This window comes from Anomaloglossus baeobatrachus, chromosome 4, assembly GCF_048569485.1.
Source record: "Anomaloglossus baeobatrachus isolate aAnoBae1 chromosome 4, aAnoBae1.hap1, whole genome shotgun sequence".
Lineage (NCBI taxonomy): Eukaryota > Metazoa > Chordata > Amphibia > Anura > Aromobatidae > Anomaloglossus > Anomaloglossus baeobatrachus.
The window spans coordinates 11,287,986-11,315,865 of NC_134356.1; the positions used below are offsets into that span (position 1 = coordinate 11,287,986).

General features: G+C 56.0%; 2 protein-coding genes across 2 annotated transcripts in view; one reads left to right on the top strand and one right to left on the bottom strand.

The window, feature by feature from the left end:
* Positions 1-3,505, bottom strand: part of DDX11 (DEAD/H-box helicase 11) — a 51,070-nt gene extending 47,565 nt beyond the window's left edge. The window contains exon 1 of the mRNA XM_075343647.1: positions 3,436-3,505. The gene's annotated coding sequence lies outside the window, so the exon portion shown is untranslated. The remainder of the gene's footprint in view (positions 1-3,435) is intronic.
* Positions 3,506-14,049: 10,544 nt separating this feature from the next.
* FKBP4 (FKBP prolyl isomerase 4) overlaps positions 14,050-27,880 on the top strand; it is a 28,369-nt gene continuing 14,538 nt past the window's right edge. The window contains exons 1-4 of the mRNA XM_075343070.1: positions 14,050-15,474; positions 19,631-19,775; positions 19,946-20,088; positions 20,908-21,028. Of these exons, the coding sequence (XP_075199185.1) occupies positions 15,382-15,474; positions 19,631-19,775; positions 19,946-20,088; positions 20,908-21,028 (502 nt within the window). The 5' untranslated portion in view covers positions 14,050-15,381. The remainder of the gene's footprint in view (positions 15,475-19,630; positions 19,776-19,945; positions 20,089-20,907; positions 21,029-27,880) is intronic.

The window sequence follows — 27,880 nt, forward strand, 5'->3', positions numbered from 1 at the left end:
ATATTCGAGGGTCCGGTCTGGGCTCTGTATATATTCAGGGGTCCGGTCTAGGGTTTGTATATATTCGGGGGTCCGGTCTGGGCTCTGTATATATTCGGGGGGTCTGGTCTAGGCTCTGTATATATTCAGGGGTCCGGTCTAGGGTTTGTATATATTCGGGGGTCCGGTCTGGGCTCTGTATATATTCGGGGGGTCTGGTCTAGGCTCTGTATATATTTAGGGGTCCGGTCTGGGGTCTGTATATATTCAAGGGTCCGGTCTGGGTTCTGTATATATTCAGGGGTCCGGTCTAGGGTTTGTATATATTCGGGGGTCCGGTCTGGGGTCTGTATATATTCGAGGGTCCAGTCTGAGCTCTGCATATTCGGGGGTCCAGTCTGGACTCTGTATATATTGGAGGGTCTGGTCTGGGCTCTGTATATATTCGGGGGGTCTGGTCTGGGGTATGTATATATTCAGGGGTCCTGTCTGGGGTCTGTATATATTCGAGGGTCCGGTCTGGGCTCTGTATATATTCGGGGGTCCGGTCTGGGCTCTGTATATATTTGGGGGTCTGGTCTGGGGTCTGTATATATTCAGGGGTCCTGTCTGGGGTCTGTATATATTCGGGGGTCTGGTCTGGTGTCTGTATATATTCGGGGGTCCGGTCTGGGGTCTGTATATATTCGGGGGTCCGGTCTGGGCTCTGTATATATTCGAGGCTCCGGTCTGGGCTCTGTATATATTCGGGGGTCTGGTCTGGGGTCTGTATATATTCGATGGTCCGGTCTGGGCTCTCTATATATATTCAGGGGTCTGGTCTGGGGTCTGTATATATTCGGGGGTCTGGTCTGAGGTCTGTATATATTCAGGGATCCGGTCTGTATATATTCGGGGGTCCGGTCTGGGCTCTGTATATATTCAGTGGTCCGGTCTGGGGTCTGTATATATTCAGGGATCCGGTCTGTATATATTCGGGGGTCCGGTCTGGGCTCTGTATATATTCAGTGGTCCGGTCTGGGGTCTGTATAGATTCGGGGGTCCGGTCTGGGCTCTGTATATATTCAGGGGTCCGGTCTGGGGTCTGTATATATTCGGGAGTCTGGTCTGGGCTCTGTATAGATTCGGGGGTCCGGTCTGGGGTCTGTATATATTCAGGAATCCGGTCTGTATATATTCGGGGGTCCGGTCTGGGCTCTGTATATAATCGAGGCTCCGGTCTGGGGTCTGTATATATTCAGGGGTCCAGTCTGGCCTCTGTATATATTCAGTGGTCCGGTCTGGGGTCTGTATATATTCAGGGATCCGGTCTGTATATATTCAGGGATCCGGTCTGTATATATTCGGGGGTCCGGTCTGGGCTCTGTATATATTCAGTGGTCCGGTCTGGGGTCTGTATATATTCGGGGGTCCGGTCTGGGCTCTGTATAGATTCGGGGGTCCGGTCTGGGGTCTGTATATATTCAGGGATCCGGTCTGTATATATTCGGGGGTCCGGTCTGGGCTCTGTATATAATCGAGGCTCCGGTCTGGGGTCTGTATATATTCAGGGGTCCAGTCTGGCCTCTGTATATATTCAGTGGTCCGGTCTGGGGTCTGTATATATTCAGGGATCCGGTCTGTATATATTCAGGGATCCGGTCTGTATATATTCGGGGGTCCGGTCTGGGCTCTGTATATATTCAGTGGTCCGGTCTGGGGTCTGTATATATTCGGGGGTCCGGTCTGGGCTCTGTATAGATTCGGGGGTCCGGTCTGGGCTCTGTATATATTCAGTGATCCGGTCTGTATATATTCAGTGTTAAGGAATAACGTTTGGAACTCCATTCTATGTCTGAACTGGGTGCAAAAAACCTAAAAAACATCACTATGGGGAGATAAGGTATGCACACCAGTGACTATGGAAGGGGAATACATGGAATAGCAGAAACTGCTGTGTGAATACTGACATGAAAAATTCAATAGCTATTTGTTAGAATGAAATGTGAAAAATGGAACCTGCATTACTGCCATGAATATATGAATAAAGAGAAATTTAGCTACTGAATTGATCAATGCAATAGAGCCCCAACACTACGCCAAAGTATTTCTCTACGTTGGGGTCCCTAGCTTGTGTGTGTCCTCTCATGCAGTTAAAAAACTTACCGTGTATGGGACGCTGAGACCCAGGCTATATATGCGTATAATGTGGATTGGCAATAGGTGTGTATGGGGAGGGTTCACAAACGAAAAACTACTAACATTAAGGAATAACGTTTGGAACTCCATTCTATGTCTGAACTGGGTGCAAAAAACCTAAAAAACATCACTATGGGGAGATAAGGTATGCACACCAGTGACTATGTAAGGGGAATACATGGAATAGCAGAAACTGCTGTGTGAATACTGCATGAGAGGACACACACAAGCTAGGGACCCCAACGTAGAGAAATACTTTGGCGTAGTGTTGGGGCTCTTCTGCATTGATCAATTCAGTAGCTAAATTTCTCTTTATTCATATATTTATGGCAGTAATGCAGATTCCATTTTTCACATTTCATTCTAACAAATAGCTATTGAATTTTTCATGTCAGTATTCACACAGCAGTTTCTGCTATTCCATGTATTCCCCTTCCATAGTCACTGGTGTGCATACCTTATCTCCCCATAGATATGTATATATTCAGTGGTCCGGTCTGGGGTCTGTATAGATTCGGGGGTCCGGTCTGGGGTCTGTACATATTCGGGGGTCCGGTCTGGGGTCTGTATAGATTCGGGGGTCCGGTCTGGGGTCTGTACATATTCGGGGGTCTGGTCTGGGCTCTGTATAGATTCGGGGGTCCGGTCTGGGGTCTGTACATATTCGGGGGTCTGGTCTGGGCTCTGTATAGATTCGGGGGTCTGGTCTGGGGTCTGTACATATTCGGGGGTCTGGTCTGGGCTCTGTATAGATTCGGGGGTCTGGTCTGGGGTCTGTACATATTCGGGGGTCTGGTCTGGGCTCTGTATAGATTCGGGGGTCTGGTCTGGGGTCTGTACATATTCGGGGGTCTGGTCTGGGCTCTGTATATATTCGGGGGTCTGGTCTGGGGTCTGTATAGATTCGGGGGTCCAGTCTGGGGTCTGTATAGATTCGGGGGTCCGGTCTGGGCTCTGTATATATTCAGGGGTCCGGTCTGGGGTCTGTATATATTCAGGGGTCCGGTCTGGGGTCTGTATATATTCGGGGGTCTGTATAGATTCGGGGGTCCGGTCTGGGGTCTGTACATATTCGGGGGTCTGGGCTCTGTATGTATTGGGCGGGGCGTACACAAGCTTTTGCACCCTGACAACTTCTCTGACAACTATGCCACGTGATCTTATCCTTCCATTTCCCCTCCCCCCCCCGCCTCTGACACCGACTTCATCTCCACAGTGGTTGCTATGGGTTACAGCCCCATCTCCCTGGCACCGCAGTACTATCCCGATATCACTGACCTATCGGTAAGTCACCGCTGTCGTTATGCTTTCGATATCACTGTCACCGCCGATATTACCCAGCAAGCACCACGAAGTAAACACAATCTCCCGCGCTTCCGATCAGCCAATCACAGGGCACCTGACGTCACCCGCCTTCCGCAATAGCCTTAGCCAATAGCAGAAGGGAATTAGTCAAGAGATTCAGGATCCAATCATACGTGAGAGAGTGACAGTAGCCAATGAATGAGCAGTGGGGGACTTTGTGACGTCATTGTTGCTAGGTCAATGGTAAGAGATCCTTTATGGGGCTGTTCTATATAGAGGTTGGGCTTTGCGTGTGTGTTGCCAGTAGCGACCAATCACAGCGCGGTTTTCATTTCATATTCTGCTTTTGACAAGTGAAAGCTGAGCTTTGATTGGCTGTTTTATTATATAGTATTAGCTCTCATTTTATTTTCTCTGGCTACTTAGTGGGGGATGCAGGAGACCACTGTGCGCTGCTGCCACCTGGAGGCTGACACTAAGAATTACACTTCAAGAAGGAAGTCTGCTTCCCTCATTCGGCTGCTCAGCAGTGTCTTGTAGGAGGCAGACAGAACCCTGAGGAGCAGACACAGCCCCGAGGAGCGGACATAGCCCTGAGGAGCAGACACAGCCCCGGGGAGCGGACACAGCCCCGAGGAGCGGACACAGCCCTGAGGAGCAGACACAGCCCCGGGGAGCGGACACAGCCCCGAGGAGTGAACACAGCCCTGAGGAGGGGACACAGCCCTGAGGAGGGGACACAACCCCGAGGAGCGGACACAGCCCCGAGGAGCGGACACAGCCCTGAGGAGTGAACACAGCCCCAAGGAGCGGACACAGCCCTGAGGAGCAGACAAAGCCCCGAGGAGCAGAAACCACCCTGAGGAGTGGACTAGGCCCCGAGGAGCGGACACAGCCCCGAGGAGTGGACACAGCCCTGAGGAGCAGAAACCACCCTGAGGAGTGGACTAGGCCCCGAGGAGTGGACACAGCCCCGAGGAGTGGACACAGCCCCGAGGAGCGGACACAGCCCCGAGGAGGGGACACAACCCTGAGGAGCGGACACAGCCCCGAGGAGCAGAAACCACCCTGAGGAGTGGACTAGGCCCCGAGGAGTGGACACAGCCCCGAGGAGCGGACACAGCCCCGAGGAGCGGACACAGCCCCGAGGAGCGGACACAGCCCCGAGGAGCAGACACAACCCCGAGGAGCAGACACAACCCCGAGGAGCAGACACAACCCCGAGGAGCAGACACAACCCCGAGGAGCAGACACAACCCCGAGGAGCAGACAAAGCCCCGAGGAGCAGACAAAGCCCCGAGGAGCGGACACAGCCCCGAGGAGCGGACACAGCCCCGAGGAGCGGACACAGCCCCGAGGAGCGGACACAGCCCTGAGGAGTGGACACAGCCCCGAGGAGTGGACACAGCCCCGAGGAGTGGACACAGCCCCGAGGAGAGGACACAGCCCCGAGGAGCAGACAAAGCCCCGAGGAGCGGACACAGCCCCGAGGAGCAGACACAGCCCCGAGGAGCGGACACAGCCCCGAGGAGCGGACAAAACCCTGAGGAGCAGACAAAGCCCCGAGGAGTGGACACAGCCCCGAGGAGCAGAAACCACCCTGAGGAGCGGACACAGACCCGAGGAGCGGACAAAACCCTGAGGAGCAGACAAAGCCCCGAGGAGCGGACACAGCCCCGAGGAGCGGACACAGCCCCGAGGAGCGGACAAAACCCTGAGGAGCGGACACAGCCCCGAGGAGTGGACACAGCCCCGAGGAGTGGACACAGCCCCGAGGAGCGGACACAGCCCCGAGGAGCGGACAAAACCCTGAGGAGCGGACAAAACCCTGAGGAGCAGACAAAGCCCCGAGGAGTGGACACAGCCCTGAGGAGCAGAAACCACCCTGAGGAGCGGACACAGACCCGAGGAGCGGACAGAGCCCCGAGGAGCAGACACACCCCTGAGGAGCGGACAGAACCCAGAGGAGAGGAAAGCTCATGCAAAACCGGCGCACAACCCAATCATGTAAATTAGTCAGTGACTGGTTCATATAATTATAAATTTATTAAGTCCAAAAACACACACTACAAAGACATAATAAAATCAATTAAAATTGTGCAGAATAGCACAGGTAAGGACACGTTCCCTCTGGAATGATTGGAAATTTGCCAACATGAATACATGGAAGGGTCAGCATATAATCAAGGAAACATTGGGGTTTACGTATTGTCATCATTCACCTGTCACATAATGAAAGCATGTGCTGTGTAATCATTATTGAGAGATACACATGAGTCACACATAAATATATATGAATATTTATTTTTTTTTCCTTGATTATATGCTGACCCTTCCATGTATTCATGTTGGCAAATTTCCAATCATTCCAGAGGGAACGTGTCCTTACCTGTGCTATTCTGCACAATTTTAATTGATTTTATTATGTCTTTGTAGTGTGTGTTTTTGGACTTAATAAATTTATAATTATATGAACCAGTCACTGACTAATTTACATGATTGGGTTGTGCGCCGGTTTTGCATGAGCTTTCCTCTGTTTCCTCAATTCCTGTTTCATGCAGGCTGCAGCACCCAGCTTTTTACTGCATTGAGCTGTGCATCCGGTTTTTTCTTCTATAGAACCCAGAGGAGCGGACACAGCCCCGAGGAGCAGACACAGCCCCGAGGAGGGGACAAGGCCCCGAGGAGGGGACAAGGCCCCGAGGAGGGGACAAGGCCCCGAGGAGTGGGCACAATCATGAGGAGCAGACACAGCACTGAGGAGCAGACATAGCCCTGAGGAGCGGACAGAACCCAGAGGAGCGGACACAGCCCCGAGGAGCAGACACAGCCCCGAGGAGCAGACACAGCCCCGAGGAGCAGACACAGCCCCGAGGAGCAGACACAGCCCCGAGGAGCAGACACAGCCCCGAGGAGGGGACAAGGCCCCGAGGAGGGGACAAGGCCCCGAGGAGTGGGCCAAACCTTAGGAGCGGACACAGCACTGAGGAGCGGACATAGCCCTGAGGAGCAGGCACAACCCTGAGGAGCGGACACAGCCCCAAGGAGGGGACACAGCCCTGAGGAGGGGACACAGCCCCGAGGAGGGGACACAACCCTGAGGAGCAGACAAAGCCCTGAGGAGTGGACACAGCCCCGAGGAGTGAACACAGCCCTGAGGAGCAGAAACCACCCCGAGGAGCGGACAGAGCCCCGAGGAGCGGACAGAGCCCCGAGGAGTGAACACAGCCCCGAGGAGTGAACACAGCCCCGAGGAGCAGAAACCACCCTGAGGAGCGGACACAGCCCTGAGGAGCGGACACAGCCCTGAGGAGCAGAAACCACCCTGAGGAGCGGACACAGCCCCGAGGAGTGAACACAGCCCTGAGGAGCAGAAACCACCCTGAGGAGCGGACACAGACCCGAGGAGCGGACAGAGCCCCGAGGAGGGGACACAGCCCTGAGGAGGGGACACAGCCCCGAGGAGGGGACACAGCCCTGAGGAGTGGACTAGGCCCCGAGGAGCGGACAGAGCCCCAAGGAGCAAACACAACCCCGAAGAGCGGACACAGCCCCGAGGAGCAGACACAGCCCCGAGGAGCGGACATAGCCCTGAGGAGCAGACACAGCCCCAAGGAGCAGGCACAACCCCGAGGAGCAGGCACAACCCCGAGGAGCGGACACAGCCCCGAGGAGCGGACACAGCCCCGAGGAGCGGACACAACCCTGAGGAGCGGACACAGCCCCCAGGAGCGGACACAGCTCCGAAGAGGGGACACAGCCCCGAGGAGGGGACACAACCCTGAGGAGTGGACTAGGCCCCGAGGAGCGGACAGAGCCCCAAGGAGCAAACACAACCCCGAGGAGCAGACACATCCCCGAGGAGCGGACACAGCCCCGAGGAGCGGACACAGCCCCGAGGAGCGGACACAGCCCCGAGGAGCGGACACAGCCCCGAGGAGTGGGCACAATCCTGAGGAGTGGACACAGCACTGAGGAGCGGACATAGCCCTGAGGAGCAGACACAGCCCCGAGAAGCAGGCACAACCCTGAGGAGCGGACACAGCCCCAAGGAGGGGACAAGGCCCCGAGGAGGGGACAAGGCCCCGAGGAGTGGGCACAACCCTGAGGAGCGGACACAGCACTGAGGAGCGGACATAGCCCTGAGGAGCAGGCACAACCCTGAGGAGCGGACACAGCCCCAAGGAGGGGACACAGCCCTGAGGAGGGGACACAGCCCTGAGGAGGGGACACAGCCCTGAGGAGGGGACACAACCCTGAGGAGCAGACAAAGCCCCGAGGAGTGGACACAGCCCCAAGGAGTGAACACAGCCCTGAGGAGCAGAAACCACCCCGAGGAGCGGACACAGACCCGAGGAGCGGACAGAGCCCCGAGGAGTGAACACAGCCCCGAGGAGTGAACACAGCCCCGAGGAGCGGACACAGCCCTGAGGAGCAGAAACCACCCTGAGGAGCGGACACAGCCCTGAGGAGCAGAAACCACCCTGAGGAGCGGACACAGCCCCGAGGAGTGAACACAGCCCTGAGGAGCAGAAACCACCCTGAGGAGCGGACACAGACCCGAGGAGCGGACAGAGCCCCGAGGAGCGGACACACCCCTGAGGAGCGGACACACCCCTGAGGAGCGGACACACCCCTGAGGAGCGGACACACCCCTGAGGAGCGGACACACCCCTGAGGAGCGGACAGAACCCAGAGGAGCGGACAGAACCCAGAGGAGCGGACAGAACCCAGAGGAGCGGACAGAACCCAGAGGAGCAGACACAGCCCCGAGGAGCAGACACAGCCCCGAGGAGCAGACACAACCCCGAGGAGCAGACACAGCCCCGAGGAGCAGACACAGCCCCGAGGAGCAGACACAGCCCCGAGGAGCGGACACAGCCCCGAGGAGGGGACACAGCCCCGAGGAGTGGGCACAATCATGAGGAGCGGACACAGCACTGAGGAGCGGACATAGCCCTGAGGAGCAGACACAGCCCCGAGGAGCAGGCACAACCCTGAGGAGCGGACATAGCCCCGAGGAGGGGACACAGCTCTGAGGAGGGGACTCAGCCCCGAGGAGGGGACACAACCCTGAGGAGTGGACTAGGCCCCGAGGAGCGGACAGAGCCCCAAGGAGCAAACACAACCCCGAGGAGCGGACACAGCCCTGAGGAGCAGACACAGCCCCGAGGAGCGGACATAGCCCTGAGGAGCAGACACAGCCCCAAGGAGCAGGCACAACCCCGAGGAGCAGGCACAACCCTGAGGAGCGGACACAGCCCCGAGGAGCGGACACAGCCCCGAGGAGCGGACACAAACCTGAGGAGCGGACACAAACCTGAGGAGCGGACACAGCCCCCAGGAGCGGACACAGCTCCGAAGAGGGGACACAGCCCCGAGGAGGGGACACAACCCTGAGGAGTGGACTAGGCCCCGAGGAGCGGACAGAGCCCCAAGGAGCAAACACAACCCCGAGGAGCAGACACAGCCCCGAGGAGCGGACACAGCCCCGAGGAGCGGACACAGCCCCGAGGAGCGGACACAGCCCCGAGGAGCGGACACAGCCCCGAGGAGTGGGCACAATCCTGAGGAGTGGACACAGCACTGAGGAGCGGACATAGCCCTGAGGAGCAGACACAGCCCCGAGAAGCAGGCACAACCCTGAGGAGCGGACACAGCTCCGAGGAGCAGACACAACCCTGAGAAGCGGACACAGCCCCGAGGAGCGAACACAGCCCTGAGGAGCGGACACAGCCCTGAGGAGCGGACACAGCCCTGAGGAGCAGAAACCACCCTGAGGAGCGGACACAGCCCTGAGGAGCGGACACAGCCCTGAGGAGCGGACACAGCCCTGAGGAGCGGACATAGCCCTGAGGAGCGGACATAGCCCTGAGGAGCAGACACAGCCCCGAGAAGCAGGCACAACCCTGAGGAGCGGACACAGCTCCGAGGAGCAGACACAACCCTGAGAAGCGGACACAGCCCCGAGGAGCGGACACAGCCCTGAGGAGCGGACACAGCCCTGAGGAGCGGACACAGCCCTGAGGAGCAGAAACCACCCTGAGGAGCGGACACAGCCCTGAGGAGCAGAAACCACCCTGAGGAGCGGACACAGCCCTGAGGAGCGGACATAGCCCTGAGGAGCAGACACAGCCCCGAGAAGCAGGCACAACCCTGAGGAGCGGACACAGCTCCGAGGAGCAGACACAACCCTGAGAAGCGGACACAGCCCCGAGGAGCGGACACAGCCCTGAGGAGCGGACACAGCCCTGAGGAGCGGACACAGCCCTGAGGAGCAGAAACCACCCTGAGGAGCGGACACAGCCCTGAGGAGCAGAAACCACCCTGAGGAGCGGACACAGCCCCGAGGAGTGAACACAGCCCTGAGGAGCAGAAACCACCCTGAGGAGCGGACACAGACCCGAGGAGCGAACAGAGCCCCGAGGAGCGGACACACCCCTGAGGAGCGGACACACCCCTGAGGAGCGGACACACCCCTGAGGAGCGGACAGAACCCAGAGGAGCGGACAGAACCCAGAGGAGCGGACAGAACCCAGAGGAGCGGACAGAACCCCGAGGAGCGGACAGAACCCCGAGGAGCAGACACAGCCCCGAGGAGCAGACACAGCCCCGAGGAGCAGACACAGCCCCGAGGAGCGGACACAGCCCCGAGGAGGGGACACAGCCCCGAGGAGTGGGCACAATCATGAGGAGCGGACACAGCACTGAGGAGCGGACATAGCCCTGAGGAGCAGACACAGCCCCGAGGAGCAGGCACAACCCTGAGGAGCGGACACAGCCCCGAGGAGCGGACACAGCCCCGAGGAGGGGACACAGCCCTCAGGAGGGGACACAGCCCTGAGGAGGGGACACAACCCTGAGGAGTGGACTAGGCCCCGAGGAGCGGACAGAGCCCCAAGGAGCAAACACAACCCCGAGGAGCGGACACAGCCCTGAGGAGCAGACACAGCCCCGAGGAGCGGACACAGCCCCGAGGAGCGGACACAGCCCCGAGGAGCGGACACAACCCTGAGGAGCGGACACAGCCCCCAGGAGCGGACACAGCTCCGAAGAGGGGACACAACCCTGAGGAGTGGACTAGGCCCCGAGGAGCGGACAGAGCCCCAAGGAGCAAACACAACCCCGAGGAGCAGACACATCCCCGAGGAGCGGACACAGCCCCGAGGAGCGGACACAGCCCCGAGGAGTGGGCACAATCCTGAGGAGTGGACACAGCACTGAGGAGCGGACATAGCCCTGAGGAGCAGACACAGCCCCGAGAAGCAGGCACAACCCTGAGGAGCGGACACAGCTCCGAGGAGCAGACACAACCCTGAGGAGCGGACACAGCCCCGAGGAGCGGACACAGCCCTGAGGAGCGGACACAGCCCTGAGGAGCGGACACAGCCCTGAGGAGCAGACACAGCAGCGAGGAGCAGACACAGCAGCGAGGAGCAGACACAGCAGCGAGGAGCAGACACAACCCTGAGGAGCAGACACAACCCCAAGGAGCAGACACAGCCCCAAGGAGCAGACACAGCCCCAAGGAGCAGACACAGCCCCAAGGAGCAGACACAGCCCCAAGGAGCGGACACAGCCCCAAGGAGCAGACACAACCCTAAGGAGTGGACACAGCCCCCCGGAGCGGACACAACCCTAAGGAGTGGACACAGCCCCCCGGAGCGGACACAGCCCTGAGAAGGGGACACAGCCCCGAAGAGGGGACACAGCCCCGCGGAGCAGATACAACCCTGAGGAGTGGACTAGGCCCCGAGGAGCGGACAGAGCCCCGAGGAGCAAACACAACCCCGAGGAGCGGACACAGCCCCGAGGAGCGGACACAGCCCCGAGGAGTGGACACAGCCCCGAGGAGTGGGCACAATCCTGAGGAGTGGACATAGCCCTGAGGAGCAGACACAGCCCCGAGGAGCAGGCACAACCCTGAGGAGCGGACACAGCTCCGAGGAGCAGACACAAACCTGAGGAGCGGACACAGCCCCGAGGAGTGGACATAGCCCTGAGGAGGGGACACAGCCCCGAGGAGTGGACATAGCCCTGAGGAGGGGACACAGCCCCGAGGAGGGGACATAGTGCCTGAGGAGCGGACATAGCCCTGAGGAGCGGACATAGCCCTGAGGAGCAGACATAGCCCTGAGGAGCAGACACAGCAGCAAGGAGCAGACACAACCCTGAGGAGCAGACACAGCCCCAAGGAGCAGACACAACCCTAAGGAGTGGACACAGCCCCCAGGAGCGGACACAGCCCTGAGAAGGGGACACAGCCCCGAAGAGGGGACACAGCCCCGCGGAGCAGATACAACCCCGAGGAGTGGACTAGGCCCCGAGGAGCGGACAGAGCCCCGAGGAGCAAACACAACCCCGAGGAGCGGACACAGCCCCGAGGAGCGGACACAGCCCCGAGGAGTGGGCACAATCCTGAGGAGTGGACACAGCCTCAAGGAGCAGACACAACCCTGAGGAGCGGACACAGTCCTGAGGAGGGGACACAGCCCCGAGGAGGGGACACAGCCCCGCGGAGCAGACACAACCCTGAGGAGTGGACTAGGCCCCGAGGAGCAGACAGAGCCCCAAGGAGCAAACACAACCCCGAGGAGGGGACACAGCCCCGAGGAGCGGACACAGCCCCGAGGAGCGGACACAGCCCCGAGGAGCGGACACAGCCCCGAGGAGCGGACACAGCCCCGAGGAGTGGCCACAATCCTGAGGAGTGGACACAGCACTGAGGAGCGGACATAGCCCCGAGGAGCAGACACAGCCCCAAGGGGCAGACACAGCCCTGAGGAGCAGACACAGCCCTGAGGAGCAGACACAGCCCTGAGGAGCAGACACAGCCCCGAGGAGCAGACACATCCTGGGGAGCGGACACAGCCCCGAGGAGCAGACACAGCCCCGAGGAGCAGACACAGCCCCGAGGGGCAGACACAGCCCCGAGGAGCAGACACAGCCCCGAGGAGCAGACACATCCTGAGGAGCAGACACAGCCCCGAGCAGCGGACACAGCCCCGAGCAGCGGACACAGCCCCGAGGAGCGGACACAGCCCCGAGGAGCGGACACAGTCCCGAGGAGCGGACACAGCCCTAAGGAGCGGACACAGCCCTAAGGAGCGGACTCAACCCTAAGGAGCGGACGCAACCCCGAGGAGCAGACGCAACCCCGAGGAGCAGACACAGCCCCGAGGACCTATTGTAGTTACGCCCATGCCTGTCTCATGGAGAGATTGTCACTATCAGGGTAGCATTTATGTAATTTGTAGCCATTATTTCTTAACCAAGACTGTGTAAAAACAATAGTGCATGCCCTCATCATCTCCCGCCTGGACTACTGCAACCTCTTGTTCTGTGGCCTCCCTTCTAACACTCTCGCACCCCTCCAATCTAACCTAAACTCAGGAGTCAGATTTTTCCACCTCTCCGCTCGCTATTCCCGGGCCCCTCCACTCTACCAATCCCTTCACTGGCTTCCCATTGCCAAAGACTCCAGTTCAAAATCCTAACCATGACCTACAAAGCCATCCACAACCCATCTCCTCCATACATCTGTGACCTAGTCTCCCGGTATTTACCTGCACGCAACCTCTGATCCTCACAAGATCTCCTTCTCTCCTCCTGTCTTATCTCCTCTTCCCACAATCTCATGCAGGATCTCTCCCGTGCTTCCCTCATAGTCTGGAACACTCTACCCCAGCATATTAGACTCTCACCTACTGTGCAAACCTTCAAAAGGAACCTGAAGACCCACCTCTTCCTACAAACCTACAACCTGCAGTAACCCTCAGTCTAGTACACCACTGTAGACTGTGAGCCCTCACCTCCTGTATCCCCCTCACTCCACTATACCGCTGCACGATCAGCTCCTACTGTATCCTCACCCATCCCCTGTAGACTGTGACCTGGAGGGGTGCTTTGTGGTTAATAAAGTGGTAAAAGAGGGGACTTTTTGTCTTTTATTCTTAATAAAGGATTTTTTATGTTTATTTACTCCTACTAACAGATTAGTGATGGGGGTGGTGTCTCATAGACGCCTGTGCCATCACTAATCTAGGACTTGGTCTGCTATTAACTCCTTATTACCCCAATTGCCACCGCACCAGGGCAAGGGGAAGAGCCGGGTCCAGCACCAGAATTGCTACATCTTATGGACGTGCCACTTCTGGGGCGGCTGCGGGCTGCTATTGATAGGCTGGAAAGGGTCAAATAACCATAGCCCTCCCCTCCCCACCCATATAATATCAGCCCCCAGTTGTCTGCTGTACCTTGGCTGGTTTTAGAAAAAGGGGGGTACCCCACATCATTTTTACAAAAAAAAAACAGCTGACCAAGCTAGCTACCCCTCTATCGGACAGTTATGTTATTTATTTCTAGCAATTCTTTCTATCAAGAGTTGACAAAAAAAACGCAGCGTTTTGCAGCGGATGCGTTCTTTGGGTAAAAAAAAAAAAAGATGCAGCGTGTGCACATAGCCGAATACAATGTGCCGCACATGGGGGCGGGGTCAGATTGTGTCCCCGCCTCTGGATGACGTCACAGTCGGAGGCTCCTCCTCTCCCCGGTAGAAGTTTCTAGCAGATCTGGAAGTTTCCTCCGCCTCTTCCTTTGCAGCCGGTGCTGGGGGCGGAGACCGGGGGAAGCCGCTGTGTGGCCTGCAGATCCGGATACACGCCGCACACTGCCTGCTGCAGAGCGTCGCACCCCCAGACCGCAGAGCGTCGCACCCCCAGACACCCCCCCTCCGGCTGCAGAGCATTGCCCCTCCGGCTGCAGAGCATTGCCCCTCCGGCTGCAGAGCATTGCCCCTCCGGCTGCAGAGCATTGCCCCTCCGGCTGCAGAGCGTCGCACTCCCAGACTCCCCCCCCCCCCCCGGCTGCAGAGCATTGCCCCTCCGGCTGCAGAGCATTGCACCCCCAGACCCCTCCCGGCTGCAGAGCGTTGCACCCCCAGACCTCCCGGCTGCAGAGCGTTGCATCCCCAGACCTCCCGGCTGCAGAGCGTTGCATCCCCAGACCTCCCGGCTGCAGAGCGTTGCACCCCCAGACCTCCCGGCTGCAGAGCGTTGCACCCCCAGACCTCCCGGCTGCAGAGCGTTGCACCCCCAGACCCCCCCGGCTGCAGAGCGTTGCACCCCCAGACCCCCCCGGCTGCAGAGCGTTGCACCCCCAGACCCCCCCCCGGCTGCAGAGCGTTGCATCCCCAGACCTCCCGGCTGCAGAGCGTTGCATCCCCAGACCTCCCGGCTGCAGAGCGTTGCACCCCCAGACCTCCCGGCTGCAGAGCGTTGCACCCCCAGACCTCCCGGCTGCAGAGCGTTGCACCCCCAGACCCCCCCGGCTGCAGAGCGTTGCACCCCCAGACCCCCCCGGCTGCAGAGCGTTGCACCCCCAGACCCCCCCCGGCTGCAGAGCGTTGCATCCCCAGACCTCCCGGCTGCAGAGCGTTGCATCCCCAGACCTCCCGGCTGCAGAGCGTTGCATCCCCAGACCTCCCGGCTGCAGAGCGTTGCACCCCCAGACCTCCCGGCTGCAGAGCGTTGCACCCCCAGACCTCCCGGCTGCAGAGCGTTGCACCCCCAGACCTCCCGGCTGCAGAGCGTTGCATCCCCAGACCTCCCGGCTGCAGAGCGTTGCACCCCCAGACCTCCCGGCTGCAGAGCGTTGCATCCCCAGACCTCCCGGCTGCAGAGCGTTGCACCCCCAGACCTCCCGGCTGCAGAGCGTTGCACCCCCAGACCTCCCGGCTGCAGAGCGTTGCATCCCCAGACCTCCCGGCTGCAGAGCGTTGCATCCCCAGACCTCCCGGCTGCAGAGCGTTGCATCCCCAGACCTCCCGGCTGCAGAGCGTTGCATCCCCAGACCTCCCGGCTGCAGAGCGTTGCATCCCCAGACCTCCCGGCTGCAGAGCGTTGCTCAGGTTTCTGCACTATGACAGCAGAGGAGATGATGGAGCAGGAAGCCCCGGACACGAGCATGGAGGAGGAAGACATCAGCCCCAAGGGGGATAAGGGGGTGCTGAAGGTGAGCGGCGCCGTCCTGCTGCGCCCCCTGAGGGCAGGGATGGGTGACTCAGGGCAGGGAGGGGTGTGTGATGCTGCAGATCCGGGTCACCGCCCCACGGGGGAATCTACCACAGATCTGCAGGGATCACCTGGTGCTGGATTCAGTGTAACATCTGCAGGGCCCTGTGCACCGACCTGTGAGGGGGCAAATCACAGGAGACACCCCCCCCCCCCTTCCCTCCCGCTGATGACAGGAGACTCCCCCCCGTTGCGATGACAGGAGACCCCCCCCCCTCCCGCCAATGACAGGAGACACCCCCCTCACTGACAGGAGACCAAACCCCCCCACCGCCAATGACAGGAGGAGAAACCGATGATAGCAGGAGACCCCCGAACCCATCGTATCATCCTTTTATCACTGTGTTACGGCTTATCTAACATACTGGCCTCAATCACTATCTCGCATCACTAGCAATGAGTTACCTCCTGTATTATACTCCGGAGCTGCACTCACTATTCTGCTGGTGCAGTCACTGTGTACATACATTACTGATCCTGAGTTACCTCCTGTATTATACTCCGGAGCTGCACTCGCTATTCTGCTGCTGCAGTCACTGTGTACATACATTACTGATCCTGAGTTACCTCCTGTATTATACCCCAGAGCTGCACTCGCTATTCTGCTGGTGCAGTCACTGTCTACATACATTACATTACTGATCCTGAGTTACCTCCTGTATTATACCCCAGAGCTGCACTCGCTATTCTGCTGGTGCAGTCACTGTCTACGTACATTACATTACTGATTCTGAGTTACCTCCTGTATTATACTCCGGAGCTGCACTCACTATTCTGCTGGTGCAGTCACTGTGTACATACATTACATTACTGATCCTGAGTTACCTCCTGTATTATACTCCAGAGCTGCACTCACTATTCTGCTGGTGCAGTCACTGTGTACATACATTACATTACTGATCCTGAGTTACCTCCTTTATTATACTCCGGAGCTGCACTCACTATTCTGCTGGTGCAGTCACTGTGTACATAAATTACATTACTGATCCTGAGTTACCTCCTGTATTATACTCCAGAGCTGCACTCATTATTCTGCTGGTGCAGTCACTGTGTACATACATTACTGATCCTGAGTTACCTCCTGTATTATACTCCAGAGCTGCACTCACTATTCTGCTGGTGCAGTCACTGTGTACATACATTACTGATCCTGAGTTACCTCCTGTATTATACTCCAGAGCTGCACTCACTATTCTGCTGGTGCAGTCACTGTGTACATACATTACATTACTGATCCTGAGTTACCTCCTGTATTATACTCCGGAGCTGCACTCACTATTCTGCTGGTGCAGTCACTGTGTACATACATTACATTACTGATCCTCAGTTACCTCCTGTATTATACTCCAGAGCTGCACTCACTAGTCTGCTGGTGCAGTCACTGTGTACATACATTACATTACTGATCCTGAGTTACCTCCTGTATTATACTCCAGAGCTGCACTCACTATTCTGCTGGTGCAGTCACTGTGTACATACATTACATTACTGATCCTGAGTTACCTCCTATATTATACTCCAGAGCTGCACTCACTATTCTGCTGGTGCAGTCACTGTGTACATACATTACATTACTGATCCTGAGTTACCTCCTGTATTATACTCCAGAGCTGCACTCACTATTCTGCTGGTGCAGTCACTGTGTACATACATTACATTACTGATCCTGAGTTACCTCCTGTATTATGCTCCAGAGCTGCACTCACTATTCTGCTGGTGCAGTCACTGTGTACATACATTACTGATCCTCAGTTACCTCCTGTATTATACTCCAGAGCTGCACTCACTATTCTGCTGGTGCAGTCACTGTGTACATACATTACATTACTGATCCTGAGTCACCTCCTGTATTATACTCCAGAGCTGCACTCACTATTCTGCTGGTACAGTCACTGTATACATACATTACATTACTGATCCTGAGTCACCTCCTGTATTACACTCCAGAGCTGCACTCACTATTCTGCTGGAGCAGTCACTGTGTACATACATTACATTACTTATCCTGAGTTACCTCCTGTATTATACTCCAGAGCTGCACTCACTATTCTGCTGGTGCAGTCACTGTGTACATACATTACATTACTGATCCTGAGTTACCTCCTGTATTATACTCCGGAGCTGCACTCACTATTCTGTTGGTGCAGTCACTGTGTACATACATTACATTACTGATCCTGAGTTACCTCCTGTATTATACCCCAGAGCTGCACTCACTATTCTGCTGGTGCAGTCACTGTGTACATACATTACATTACTGATCCTGAGTTACCTCCTGTATTATACTCCGGAGCTGCACTCAGTATTCTGCTGGTGCAGTCACTGTGTACTTACATTACTGATCCTGAGTTACCTCCTGTATTATACCCCAGAGCTGCACTCACTATTCTGCTGGTGCAGTCACTGTGTACATACATTACATTACTGATCCTGAGTTACCTCCTGTATTATACCCCAGAGCTGCACTCACTATTCTGCTGGTGCAGTCACTGTGTACATACATTACATTACTGATCCTGAGTTACCTCCTGTATTATACTCCAGAGCTGCACTCACTATTCTGCTGGTGCAGTCACTGTGTACATACATTACATTACTGATCCTGAGTTACCTCCTGTATTATACCCCAGAGCTGCACTCACTATTCTGCTGGAGCAGTCACTGTGTACATACATTACATTACTGATCCTGAGTTACCTCCTGTATTATACCCCAGAGCTGCACTCACTATTCTGCTGGTGCAGTCACTGTGTACATACATTACATTACTGATCCTGAGTTACCTCCTGTATTATACTCCGGAGCTGCACTCAGTATTCTGCTGGTGCAGTCACTGTGTACTTACATTACTGATCCTGAGTTACCTCCTGTATTATACCCCAGAGCTGCACTCACTATTCTGCTGGTGCAGTCACTGTGTACATACATTACATTACTGATCCTGAGTTACCTCCTGTATTATACCCCAGAGCTGCACTCACTATTCTGCTGGTGCAGTCACTGTGTACATACATTACATTACTGATCCTGAGTTACCTCCTGTATTATACTCCAGAGCTGCACTCACTATTCTGCTGGTGCAGTCACTGTGTACATACATTACATTACTGATCCTGAGTTACCTCCTGTATTATACCCCAGAGCTGCACTCACTATTCTGCTGGTGCAGTCACTGTGTTCATATATTACATTACTGATCCTGAGTTACCTCCTGTATTATACTCTAAAGCTGCACTCACTATTCTGCTGGTGCAGTCACTGTGTACATACATTACATTACTGATCCTGAGTTACCTCCTGTATTATACTCCAGAGCTGCACTCACTATTCTGCTGGTGCAGTCACTGTGTACATACATTACATTACTGATCCTGAGTTACCTCCTGTATTATACCCCAGAGCTGCACTCACTATTCTGCTGGTGCAGTCACTGTGTACATACATTACATTACTGATCCTGAGTTACCTCCTGTATTATACTCTAAAGCTGCACTCACTATTCTGCTGGTGCAGTCACTGTGTACATACATTACATTACTGATCCTGAGTTCCCTCCTGTATTATACTCCAGAGCTGCACTCACTATTCTGCTGGTGCAGTCACTGTGTACATACATTACATTACTGATCCTGAGTTCCCTCCTGTATTATACTCCAGAGCTGCACTCACTATTCTGCTGGTGCAGTCACTGTGTACATACATTACTGATCCTGAGTTACCTCCTGTATTATACTCCAGAGCTGCACTCACTATTCTGCTGGTGCAGTCACTGTGTTCATACATTACATTACTGATCCTTAGTTACCTCCTGCATTATACGCCAGAGCTGCACTCACTATTCTGCTGGTGCAGTCACTGTGTACAGGTGCGCCTTTTGCTGGCCAGCATGATTATTGCACAGGTGCGCCTTAGGCTGGCCACAGTGAAAGGTCACTGTAAAATGTGTAGCAGTGCAGCCCGTGTATGTGATGCTATGAAGCCCAGAGGTGTCGGTTTGTGCCGCCATACGCTGCTGCTGATCCACATGTCGCATTCTCTGGTGATGTAGATTTTTTTTTTTGTGGTCTTTCGTTCACTTTTTTTATTTCTCTCCACAGAAAATCAAGAAGGAGGGGACGGGACAGGAGCGGCCGATGATTGGGGACAAGGTCAGCGTCCACTACACGGGGTGGCTGCTCGATGGGACCAAGTTTGACTCCAGCAGAGACCGGAAGGACAAGTTCACCTTTGACCTGGGGAAAGGTACGGTCCACGTCTCCAAAGGTGCAGAGCGGCGCCACCTAATGGCTAAGACTGTGCAGCGCGGGCTCTGCAGTGTGATCAGCGCCCCCCAGTGCCCGGCACGCACATCGCTCCGTCTCCCGACACCACAGACACAATGGCGGCTTCACCCTGATTATTTCTTCCTCCAGGTCAGGTGATCAAGTCGTGGGACATCGCTGTGTCCACAATGACAACCGGGGAGGTGTGCACCGTCACCTGCAAGCCGGAGTATGCATACGGGGCATCGGGAAGCCCCCCCAAAATACCACCCAATTCAGTGCTCATATTTGAGGTGAGATGTTACATCCCTGGTGGTCTGGGGAAGGGATAATGCCAGCCTCTAAGGTGGTCTGGGCAAGGGTTAATGCCAGCCTCCCTGGTGGCCTGGGGAAGGGTTAATGCCGGCCTCCCTGGTGGCCTGGGGAAGGGTTAATGCCGGCCTCCCTGGTGGCCTGGGGAAGGGATAATGCCGGCCTCCCTGATGGCCTGGGGAAGGGTTAATGCCGGCCTCTTTGGTGGCCTGGGGAAGGGTTAATGCCGGCCTCCCCGGTGGCCTGGGGAAGGGTTAATGCCGGCCTCCCCGGTGGTCTGGGGAAGGGTTAATGCCGGCCTCCCCGGTGGTCTGGGGAAGGGTTAATGCCGGCCTCCCCGGTGGTCTGGGGAAGGGTTAATGCCGGCCTCCCCGGTGGTCTGGGGAAGGGTTAATGCCGGCCTCCCCGGTGGTCTGGGGAAGGGTTAATGCCGGCCTCCCCGGTGGTCTGGGGAAGGATTAATGCCGGCCTCCCCGGTGGTCTGGGGAAGGGTTAATGCCGGCCTCCCCGGTGGTCTGGGGAAGGGTTAATGCCGGCCTCCCCGGTGGTCTGGGGAAGGGTTAATGCCGGCCTCCCCGGTGGTCTGGGGAAGGGTTAATGCCGGCCTCCCCGGTGGTCTGGGGAAGGGTTAATGCCGGCCTCCCCGGTGGTCTGGGGAAGGGTTAATGCCGGCCACCCCCCATCCCCCCTGGTGGTCTAGTGCAGGGAAGAGGATTGTGCTAACTGGTCGGGTGGAGGGGCAGGATTGCAGAAGACTTCATACCCTTTGCTCTTTTTTTTTTTTTTTTTGTCTTTCCCAGATTGAACTTTTTGAATTTCAAGGTGAAGATCTGTCCCCGGAGGAAGATGGAGGAATCATCCGGAGGATCCGAGTGAAGGGCGAGGGCTACTCCAAACCCAACGAGGGCGCAGTGGTGGAATGTAAGTGATCAGTGACCGTCCAGACGTGGAAACCGTCAGCAAGTAGGTTATAGGGAACCAAACATCAGGATTTTGGCTTATAAGCTACAGCCAGTGTCTGTGTATTTATTTCTAATGAAATATTTTTTCTTTGTCACTCCTTCTTGGGAGACCCAGACAATTGGGTGTATAGCTACTGCCTCCGGAGGCCACACAAAGTATTACACTAAAAGTGTAAAGCCCCTCCCCTTCTGCCTATACACCCCCCGTGCTCACGGGCTCATCAGTTTTTATGCTTTGTGCGAAGGAGGTCAGACACGCACGCATAGCTCCACAGATTGGTCAGCAGCAGCTGCTGACTATGTCGGATGGAAGAAAAGTGGGCCCATATAGGGCCCCCAGCATGCTCCCTTCTCACCCCACTCTTGTCGGCGGTGTTGTTAAGGTTGAGGTATCCATTGCGGGTACGCAGGCTGGAGCCCACATGCTGTTTTCCTTCCCCATCCCTCAATTAGGGCTCTGGGTGAAGTGGGATCCCATCGGTCTCCAGGCACAGGAGACCGTGCTCCATCCACAGCTCCTGAGGACTCTGCTGGATAGGAGCCGAGTATCGTTCAGGGACATGGCCCTGCTACTTTGAGGTACTCTGTGTCCCCGTGGGGACCGCGCACAGCAACACTCCAGCATTGCTGGGTGTGCTAGTGCACCGGGGACAGCAGCGCTGACTGCGTTTGTGCCATTACACACTTCAGCGTCGCTGAGTGTGTTCGTGTAGGGGGACTGCCGCGCTGACCGCCGCTGCCATGGTTATCACTGCGGCGCGGCTGGGACTGTTAGTGCGCCGGGTACTTCTGCGCCGACCGCGCTTATACGGCGGCCGCGCTTATAACTCGAGTCCCCGGCTTTTGCGGCCTAGTCTCGTTTTTCTTCCCGCCCCCAGCCCTGCCAATCAGGGGAAGGGCGGGACGCTGTACAGGACGGCAGCACTGAGGGCTGGAGCATGCTTTGCATACTCCACCCCCCTCACTCTGCACAGTGGGGCACCAGTTCCCGCACTTTTCTGGGTCACGCCCACGGCTCCCTCCTCTCCTCAGGACGCCGGCAGCCATTACTCTCAGCTCTGCTAACGCTGGAGAGGAGAGACAAGCTCAGGGAGACCCAGGCAGGATTTCTGGTGCCCACACAACCGCTTTGCGCAGGCGGTAAGCAGCACCTGTGGTGCTGGCCCCACTAGTGCAGAAGTGTATTTATAGTTTATGGATTATAGTCTATACTTTACACTGTAGGGTGCACTGTTGATTTTTGGCTATATTCCCTCCTGTATTGCTCAGAGGAGACAACAGCATGTCGTCCACAAATAGCAAGGGTGCCATGGCACAGACTTACTATGCTGCCTGTGCAGCATGTGCGGCTATACTGCCGGCAGGTTCCACTGACCCTCATTGTGTGCAATGCTCAGCCCCTGTGGCACTTTCTCAGCCGGGGCCTCTGCTAGGGGTGGCCCAGGGAGAACCACCTGTTAACACTGTCCAGGTGACAGGGACGGAGTTTGCAGTTTTTACTGATAGACTTTCTGAGACTATGGCTAAGATATTAGAAGCCTTGCAGTCCAGGCCGGCATCTCAAGCCAGGGGCACTGTGGTATCATTGTCCCCTGGTCCCCCTCAGTTGGAACAGCAATGTCTTCCCGGGGTGTCTCATGGATCCCAGGGTGAGGTCTCTGACACGGACCGCAGCCCCAGACCGACTAAGCGAGCTCGCTATGATATCCCCTCGACATCATCACAATGTTCAGGGTCTCAGCGAGAGGACTCTCTGTATGATGAAGCGGAGGTAGCTGATCAGGATTCTGATCCTGAGGCCGCTCTCAACCTTGATACTCCTGATGGGGACGCCATAGTAAATGATCTTATTGCGTCCATCAATGAAATGTTGGATATTTCTCCCTCAGCCCCTCCGGCGGAGGAGTCAGACTCTCAGCAGGAGAAATTCCGTTTCAGGTTTCCCAAGCGTACAAAGAGTATGTTTCTGGACCACTCTGACTTCAGAGAGGCAGTCCAGAAACACCGAGCTTGTCCAGATAAGCGTTTTTCCAAGCGCCTTAAGGATACACGTTACCCTTTCCCCCCTGACGTGGTCAAGGGCTGGACTCAGTGTCCCAAGGTGGATCCTCCAATCTCCAGACTGGCGGCTAGATCCATAGTTGCAGTGGAAGATGGAGCTTCACTCAAGGATGCCACTGACAGACAGATGGAGCTCTGGCTGAAATCCATCTATGAAGCTATCGGCGTGTCTTTTGCTCCAGCATTCGCAGCCGTATGGGCACTCCAAGCTATCTCAGCTGGTCAGGCGCAAATTGACGCACTCACACGTACGTCTGCGCCGCAGGTGGCGTCCATAACCTCTCAAACGTCGGCATTTGCGTCCTACGCTATTAATGCTGTCATGGACTCTGCGACCCGTACGGCGGTTGCAGCCGTCAATTCGGTGGCAATACGCAGGGCCTTGTGGCTGCGGGAATGGAAGGCAGATTCGGCTTCCAAAAAGTGCTTAACTGGATTGCCATTTTCTGGCGACCGTTTGTTTGGTGAGAGATTGGATGAAATCATCAAACAATCCAAGGGAAAGGAAACATCCTTACCCCAGGCCAAACCAAAAACACCCCAACAGAGGAGGGGACAGTCGAGGTTTCGGTCCTTTCGGAGTGCGGGCAGGTCCCAATTCTCCTCGTCCAAAAGGCCGCAGAAGGATCAGAGGAACTCCGACGCATGGCGGTCTAAATCACGTCCTAAGAAGACCGCCGGAGGTGCCGCTACTAAGGCGGCTTCCTCATGACTTACGGCCTCCTCACACCGCATCCTCGGTCGGTGGCAGGCTCTCCCGCTTTTGCGACACCTGGCTGCCACAAGTAAAAGACCGTTGGGTGAGGGACATTTTGTCTCACGGTTACAGGATAGAGTTCAGCTCTCGTCCTCCGACTCGATTCTTCAGAACATCTCCGCCTCCCGAGCGAGCCGCGGCTCTTCTGCAGGCGGTGGGCATTCTGAAGGCAGAAGGAGTGGTGGTCCCGGTTCCTCTTCAGCAACAGGGTCACGGTTTCTACTCAAACCTGTCTGTGGTTCCAAAGAAGGACGGGTCCTTCCGTCCTGTTTTGGACCTAAAACTGCTCAACAAACACGTAAGGACCAGGCGGTTCCGGATGGAATCCCTCCGCTCCGTCATCGCCTCAATGTCCCAAGGAGATTTCCTAGCATCGATCGATATCAAGGATGCTTATCTCCACGTACCAATTGCTCCAGAGCATCAGCGCTTCTTGCGCTTCGCCATAGGAGACGAACACCTTCAGTTCGCGGCACTGCCGTTCGGCCTGGCGACAGCCCCAAGGGTTTTCACCAAGGTCATGGCTACAGTAGTTGCGGTCCTCCACTCTCAGGGTCACTCGGTGATACCTTACTTAGACGATCTGCTGGTCAAGGCACCCTCTCAAGAGGCATGCCAACACAGCCTCAACGTTACTCTGGAGATTCTCCAGAGTTTCGGGTGGATCATCAATTTTCCAAAGTCAAATCTGACACCGGTCCAATCGCTGACATATCTTGGCATGGAGTTTCATACTCTTCCAGCGATAGTGAAGCTTCCGCTGGACAAACAGCGTTCACTACAGACAGGGGTACAATCTCTCCTTCAAGGTCGGTCACACCCCTTGAGGCGCCTCATGCACTTCCTGGGGAAGATGGTGGCAGCAATGGAAGCAGTCCCTTTCGCGCAGTTTCACCTGCGTCCACTTCAATGGGACATCCTACGCAAGTGGGACAGGAAGCCGACGTCCCTAGACAGGAACGTCTCCCTCTCTCAGGCAACCAAAGCTTCCCTTCGGTGGTGGCTTCTTCCCACCTCATTATCGAAGGGGAAATCCTTCCTACCCCCATCCTGGGCGGTAGTCACGACGGACGCGAGTCTGTCAGGGTGGGGAGCAGTTTTTCTCCACCACAGGGCTCAGGGTACGTGGACTCAGCAAGAGTCCTCACTTCAGATCAATGTTCTGGAGATCAGGGCAGTGTATCTTGCCCTAAAAGCGTTCCAGCAGTGGCTGTAAGGCAAGCAGATCCGAATTCAGTCGGACAACTCCACAGCGGTGGCTTACATCAACCACCAAGGTGGGACACGCAGTCGGCAAGCCTTCCAGGAAGTCCGGCGGATTCTGCTGTGGGTGGAAGCCACAGCATCCACCATATCCGCAGTTCACATCCCGGGCGTAGAAAACTGGGAAGCAGACTTTCTCAGTCGCCAGGGCATGGACGCAGGGGAATGGTCCCTTCACCCGGACGTGTTTCAGGAGATCTGTTGCCGCTGGGGGATGCCGGACGTCGACCTAATGCCGTCACGGCTCAACAACAAGGTCCCAACATTCATGGCTCGATCTCAAGATCACAGAGCTCTGGCGGCAGACGCCTTAGTTCAGGATTGGTCGCAGTTTCGGCTTCCTTATGTGTTTCCTCCTCTGGCACTGTTGCCCAGAGTGTTACGCAAGATCAGGGCCGACTGCCGCCGCGTCATCCTCGTCGCTCCAGACTGGCCGAGGAGGTCGTGGTACCCGGATCTGTGGCATCTCACGGTCGGCCAACCGTGGGCACTGCCAGACCGACCAGATTTGCTGTCTCAAGGGCCGTTTTTCCATCTGAATTCTGCGGCCCTCAACCTGACTGTGTGGCCATTGAGTCCTGGATCCTAGCGTCTTCAGGATTATCTCAAGAGGTCATTGCCACTATGAGACAGGCTAGGAAACCAACGTCCGCCAAGATCTACCACAGGACGTGGAAAATATTCCTGTCGTGGTGTTCTGCTCAGGGGTTTTCTCCCTGGCCATTTGCCTTGCCCACTTTTCATCTCAATCTGGACATCTCCTTACCCTCGTTTTGTCCTCATCCAGTTCACCAATGTGAAAAGGATTTGCACTTGTTAGATCTGGTGAGAGCACTCAGACTCTACATTTCCCGCACGGCGCCCCTGCGCCGCTCGGATGCACTCTTTGTCCTTGTCGCTGGCCAGCGTAAAGGGACACAAGCTTCCAAGTCAACCCTGGCTCGGTGGATCAAGGAACCAATTCTCGAAGCTTACCGTTCCTCGGGGCTTCCGGTTCCCTCAGGGCTGAAGGCCCATTCTACCAGGGCCGTGGGAGCGTCCTGGGCCTGGCGACACCAGGCTACGGCTCAGCAGGTGTGTCAGGCAGCTACCTGGTCGAGCCTGCACACTTTCACGAAACACTATCAGGTGCATACCTATGCTTCGGCAGATGCCAGCCTAGGTAGGCGAGTCCTTCAGGCGGCAGTTGCCCACCTGTAGGACGGAGCCGTTACGGCTCTATTATGAGGTATTATTTACCCACCCAGGGACTGCTTTTGGACGTCCCAATTGTCTGGGTCTCCCAAGAAGGAGCGACAAAGAAGAAGGGAATTTTGTTTACTTACCGTAAATTCCTTTTCTTCTAGCTCCAATTGGGAGACCCAGCACCCGCCCTGTTTCCTTCGGGATTTTTGTTTTTTTCGGGTACACATGTTGTTCATGTTGAATGGTTTCAGTTCTCCGATATTCCTTCGGATTGAATTTACTTTAAACCAGTTTATAATTTTTTCCTCCTTCGGGCTTTTGCACCAAAACTGATGAGCCCGTGGCAGCACGGGGGGTGTATAGGCTGAAGGGGAGGGGCTTTACACTTTTAGTGTAATACTTTGTGTGGCCTCCGGAGGCATAGCTATACACCCAATTGTCTGGGTCTCCCAATTGGAGCTAGAAGAAAAGGAATTTACGGTAAATAAACAAAATTCCCTTCTTCTCTGTGTAGTCTTTTTTTTTTTTTTTTTTTAACCCTTTTATTGGAGATTCTTAATGGCCGGGTCAAACTTTGCCTGACATTAAGAATCTCGGGCTTTATATCAGCTGGTAAAACAAAGATGGTATTAGCCCCTTATTACCCAGCGTGCCACCTGCCATCAGTGCCGCTGGAAGAGTTGGATACAGCGCCAGAAGATGGCGCTTTTATGAAAGCGCCATTTTCTGGGGCGGGTGCGGACTGCAATTCGCAGTGGGGGGCCAGAAAGCTTGGGCCACCCTGCGCTACGGATTTCAGTTCCCAACTGCCTAGTTGTACCTGGCTGGATACAAAAACTGAGCAAAGCCCACGTCACTTTTTTTTTTTTTTTTTTTTTTTTAATTATTTCATGAAATTAAAAAAAGGGCTTCCCTATATTTCTTCGGCGCTCCATTGGGAGACCCAGACGATTGGGTGTATAGCACTGCCTCCGGAGGCCACACAAAGCAATTACACTAAAAAGTGTAAGGCCCCTCCCCTTCTGGCTATACACCCCCAGTGGGATCACTGGCTCACCAGTTTTCTGCTTTGTGCGAAGGAGGTCAGACATCCACGCATAGCTCCACTGTTTAGTCAGCAGTAGCTGCTGACTATATCGGATGGAAGAAAAGAGGGCCCATATGGGGCCCCCAGCATGCTCCCTTCTTACCCCACTTGTGGTTTGTAAGGTTGAGGTACCCATTGCGGGTACGGAGGCTGGAGCCCACATGCTGTTTTCCTTCCCCATCCCCCTGAGGGGCTCTGAGGAAGTGGGATCTTACCGGCCACCAAGCCCTGAGGCCGGGCTCCATCCACAGACCCATAGAACCTGCTGGATGTGGAGCGGGGAGTGCCGTTCAGGGACAAGGCCCTGCAACTTTCAGGTACTCTGTGTCCCCGTATGGCAGGCCACACACACCCCAGGCTTGCTGGGTGTGCTAGTGCGCCGGGGACTGTAGCGCTGTGCGCTGGGCTTATAGTCCCCGCAGATTACTGGGGGACTTTATGTGTGTGGATCGCCGCGC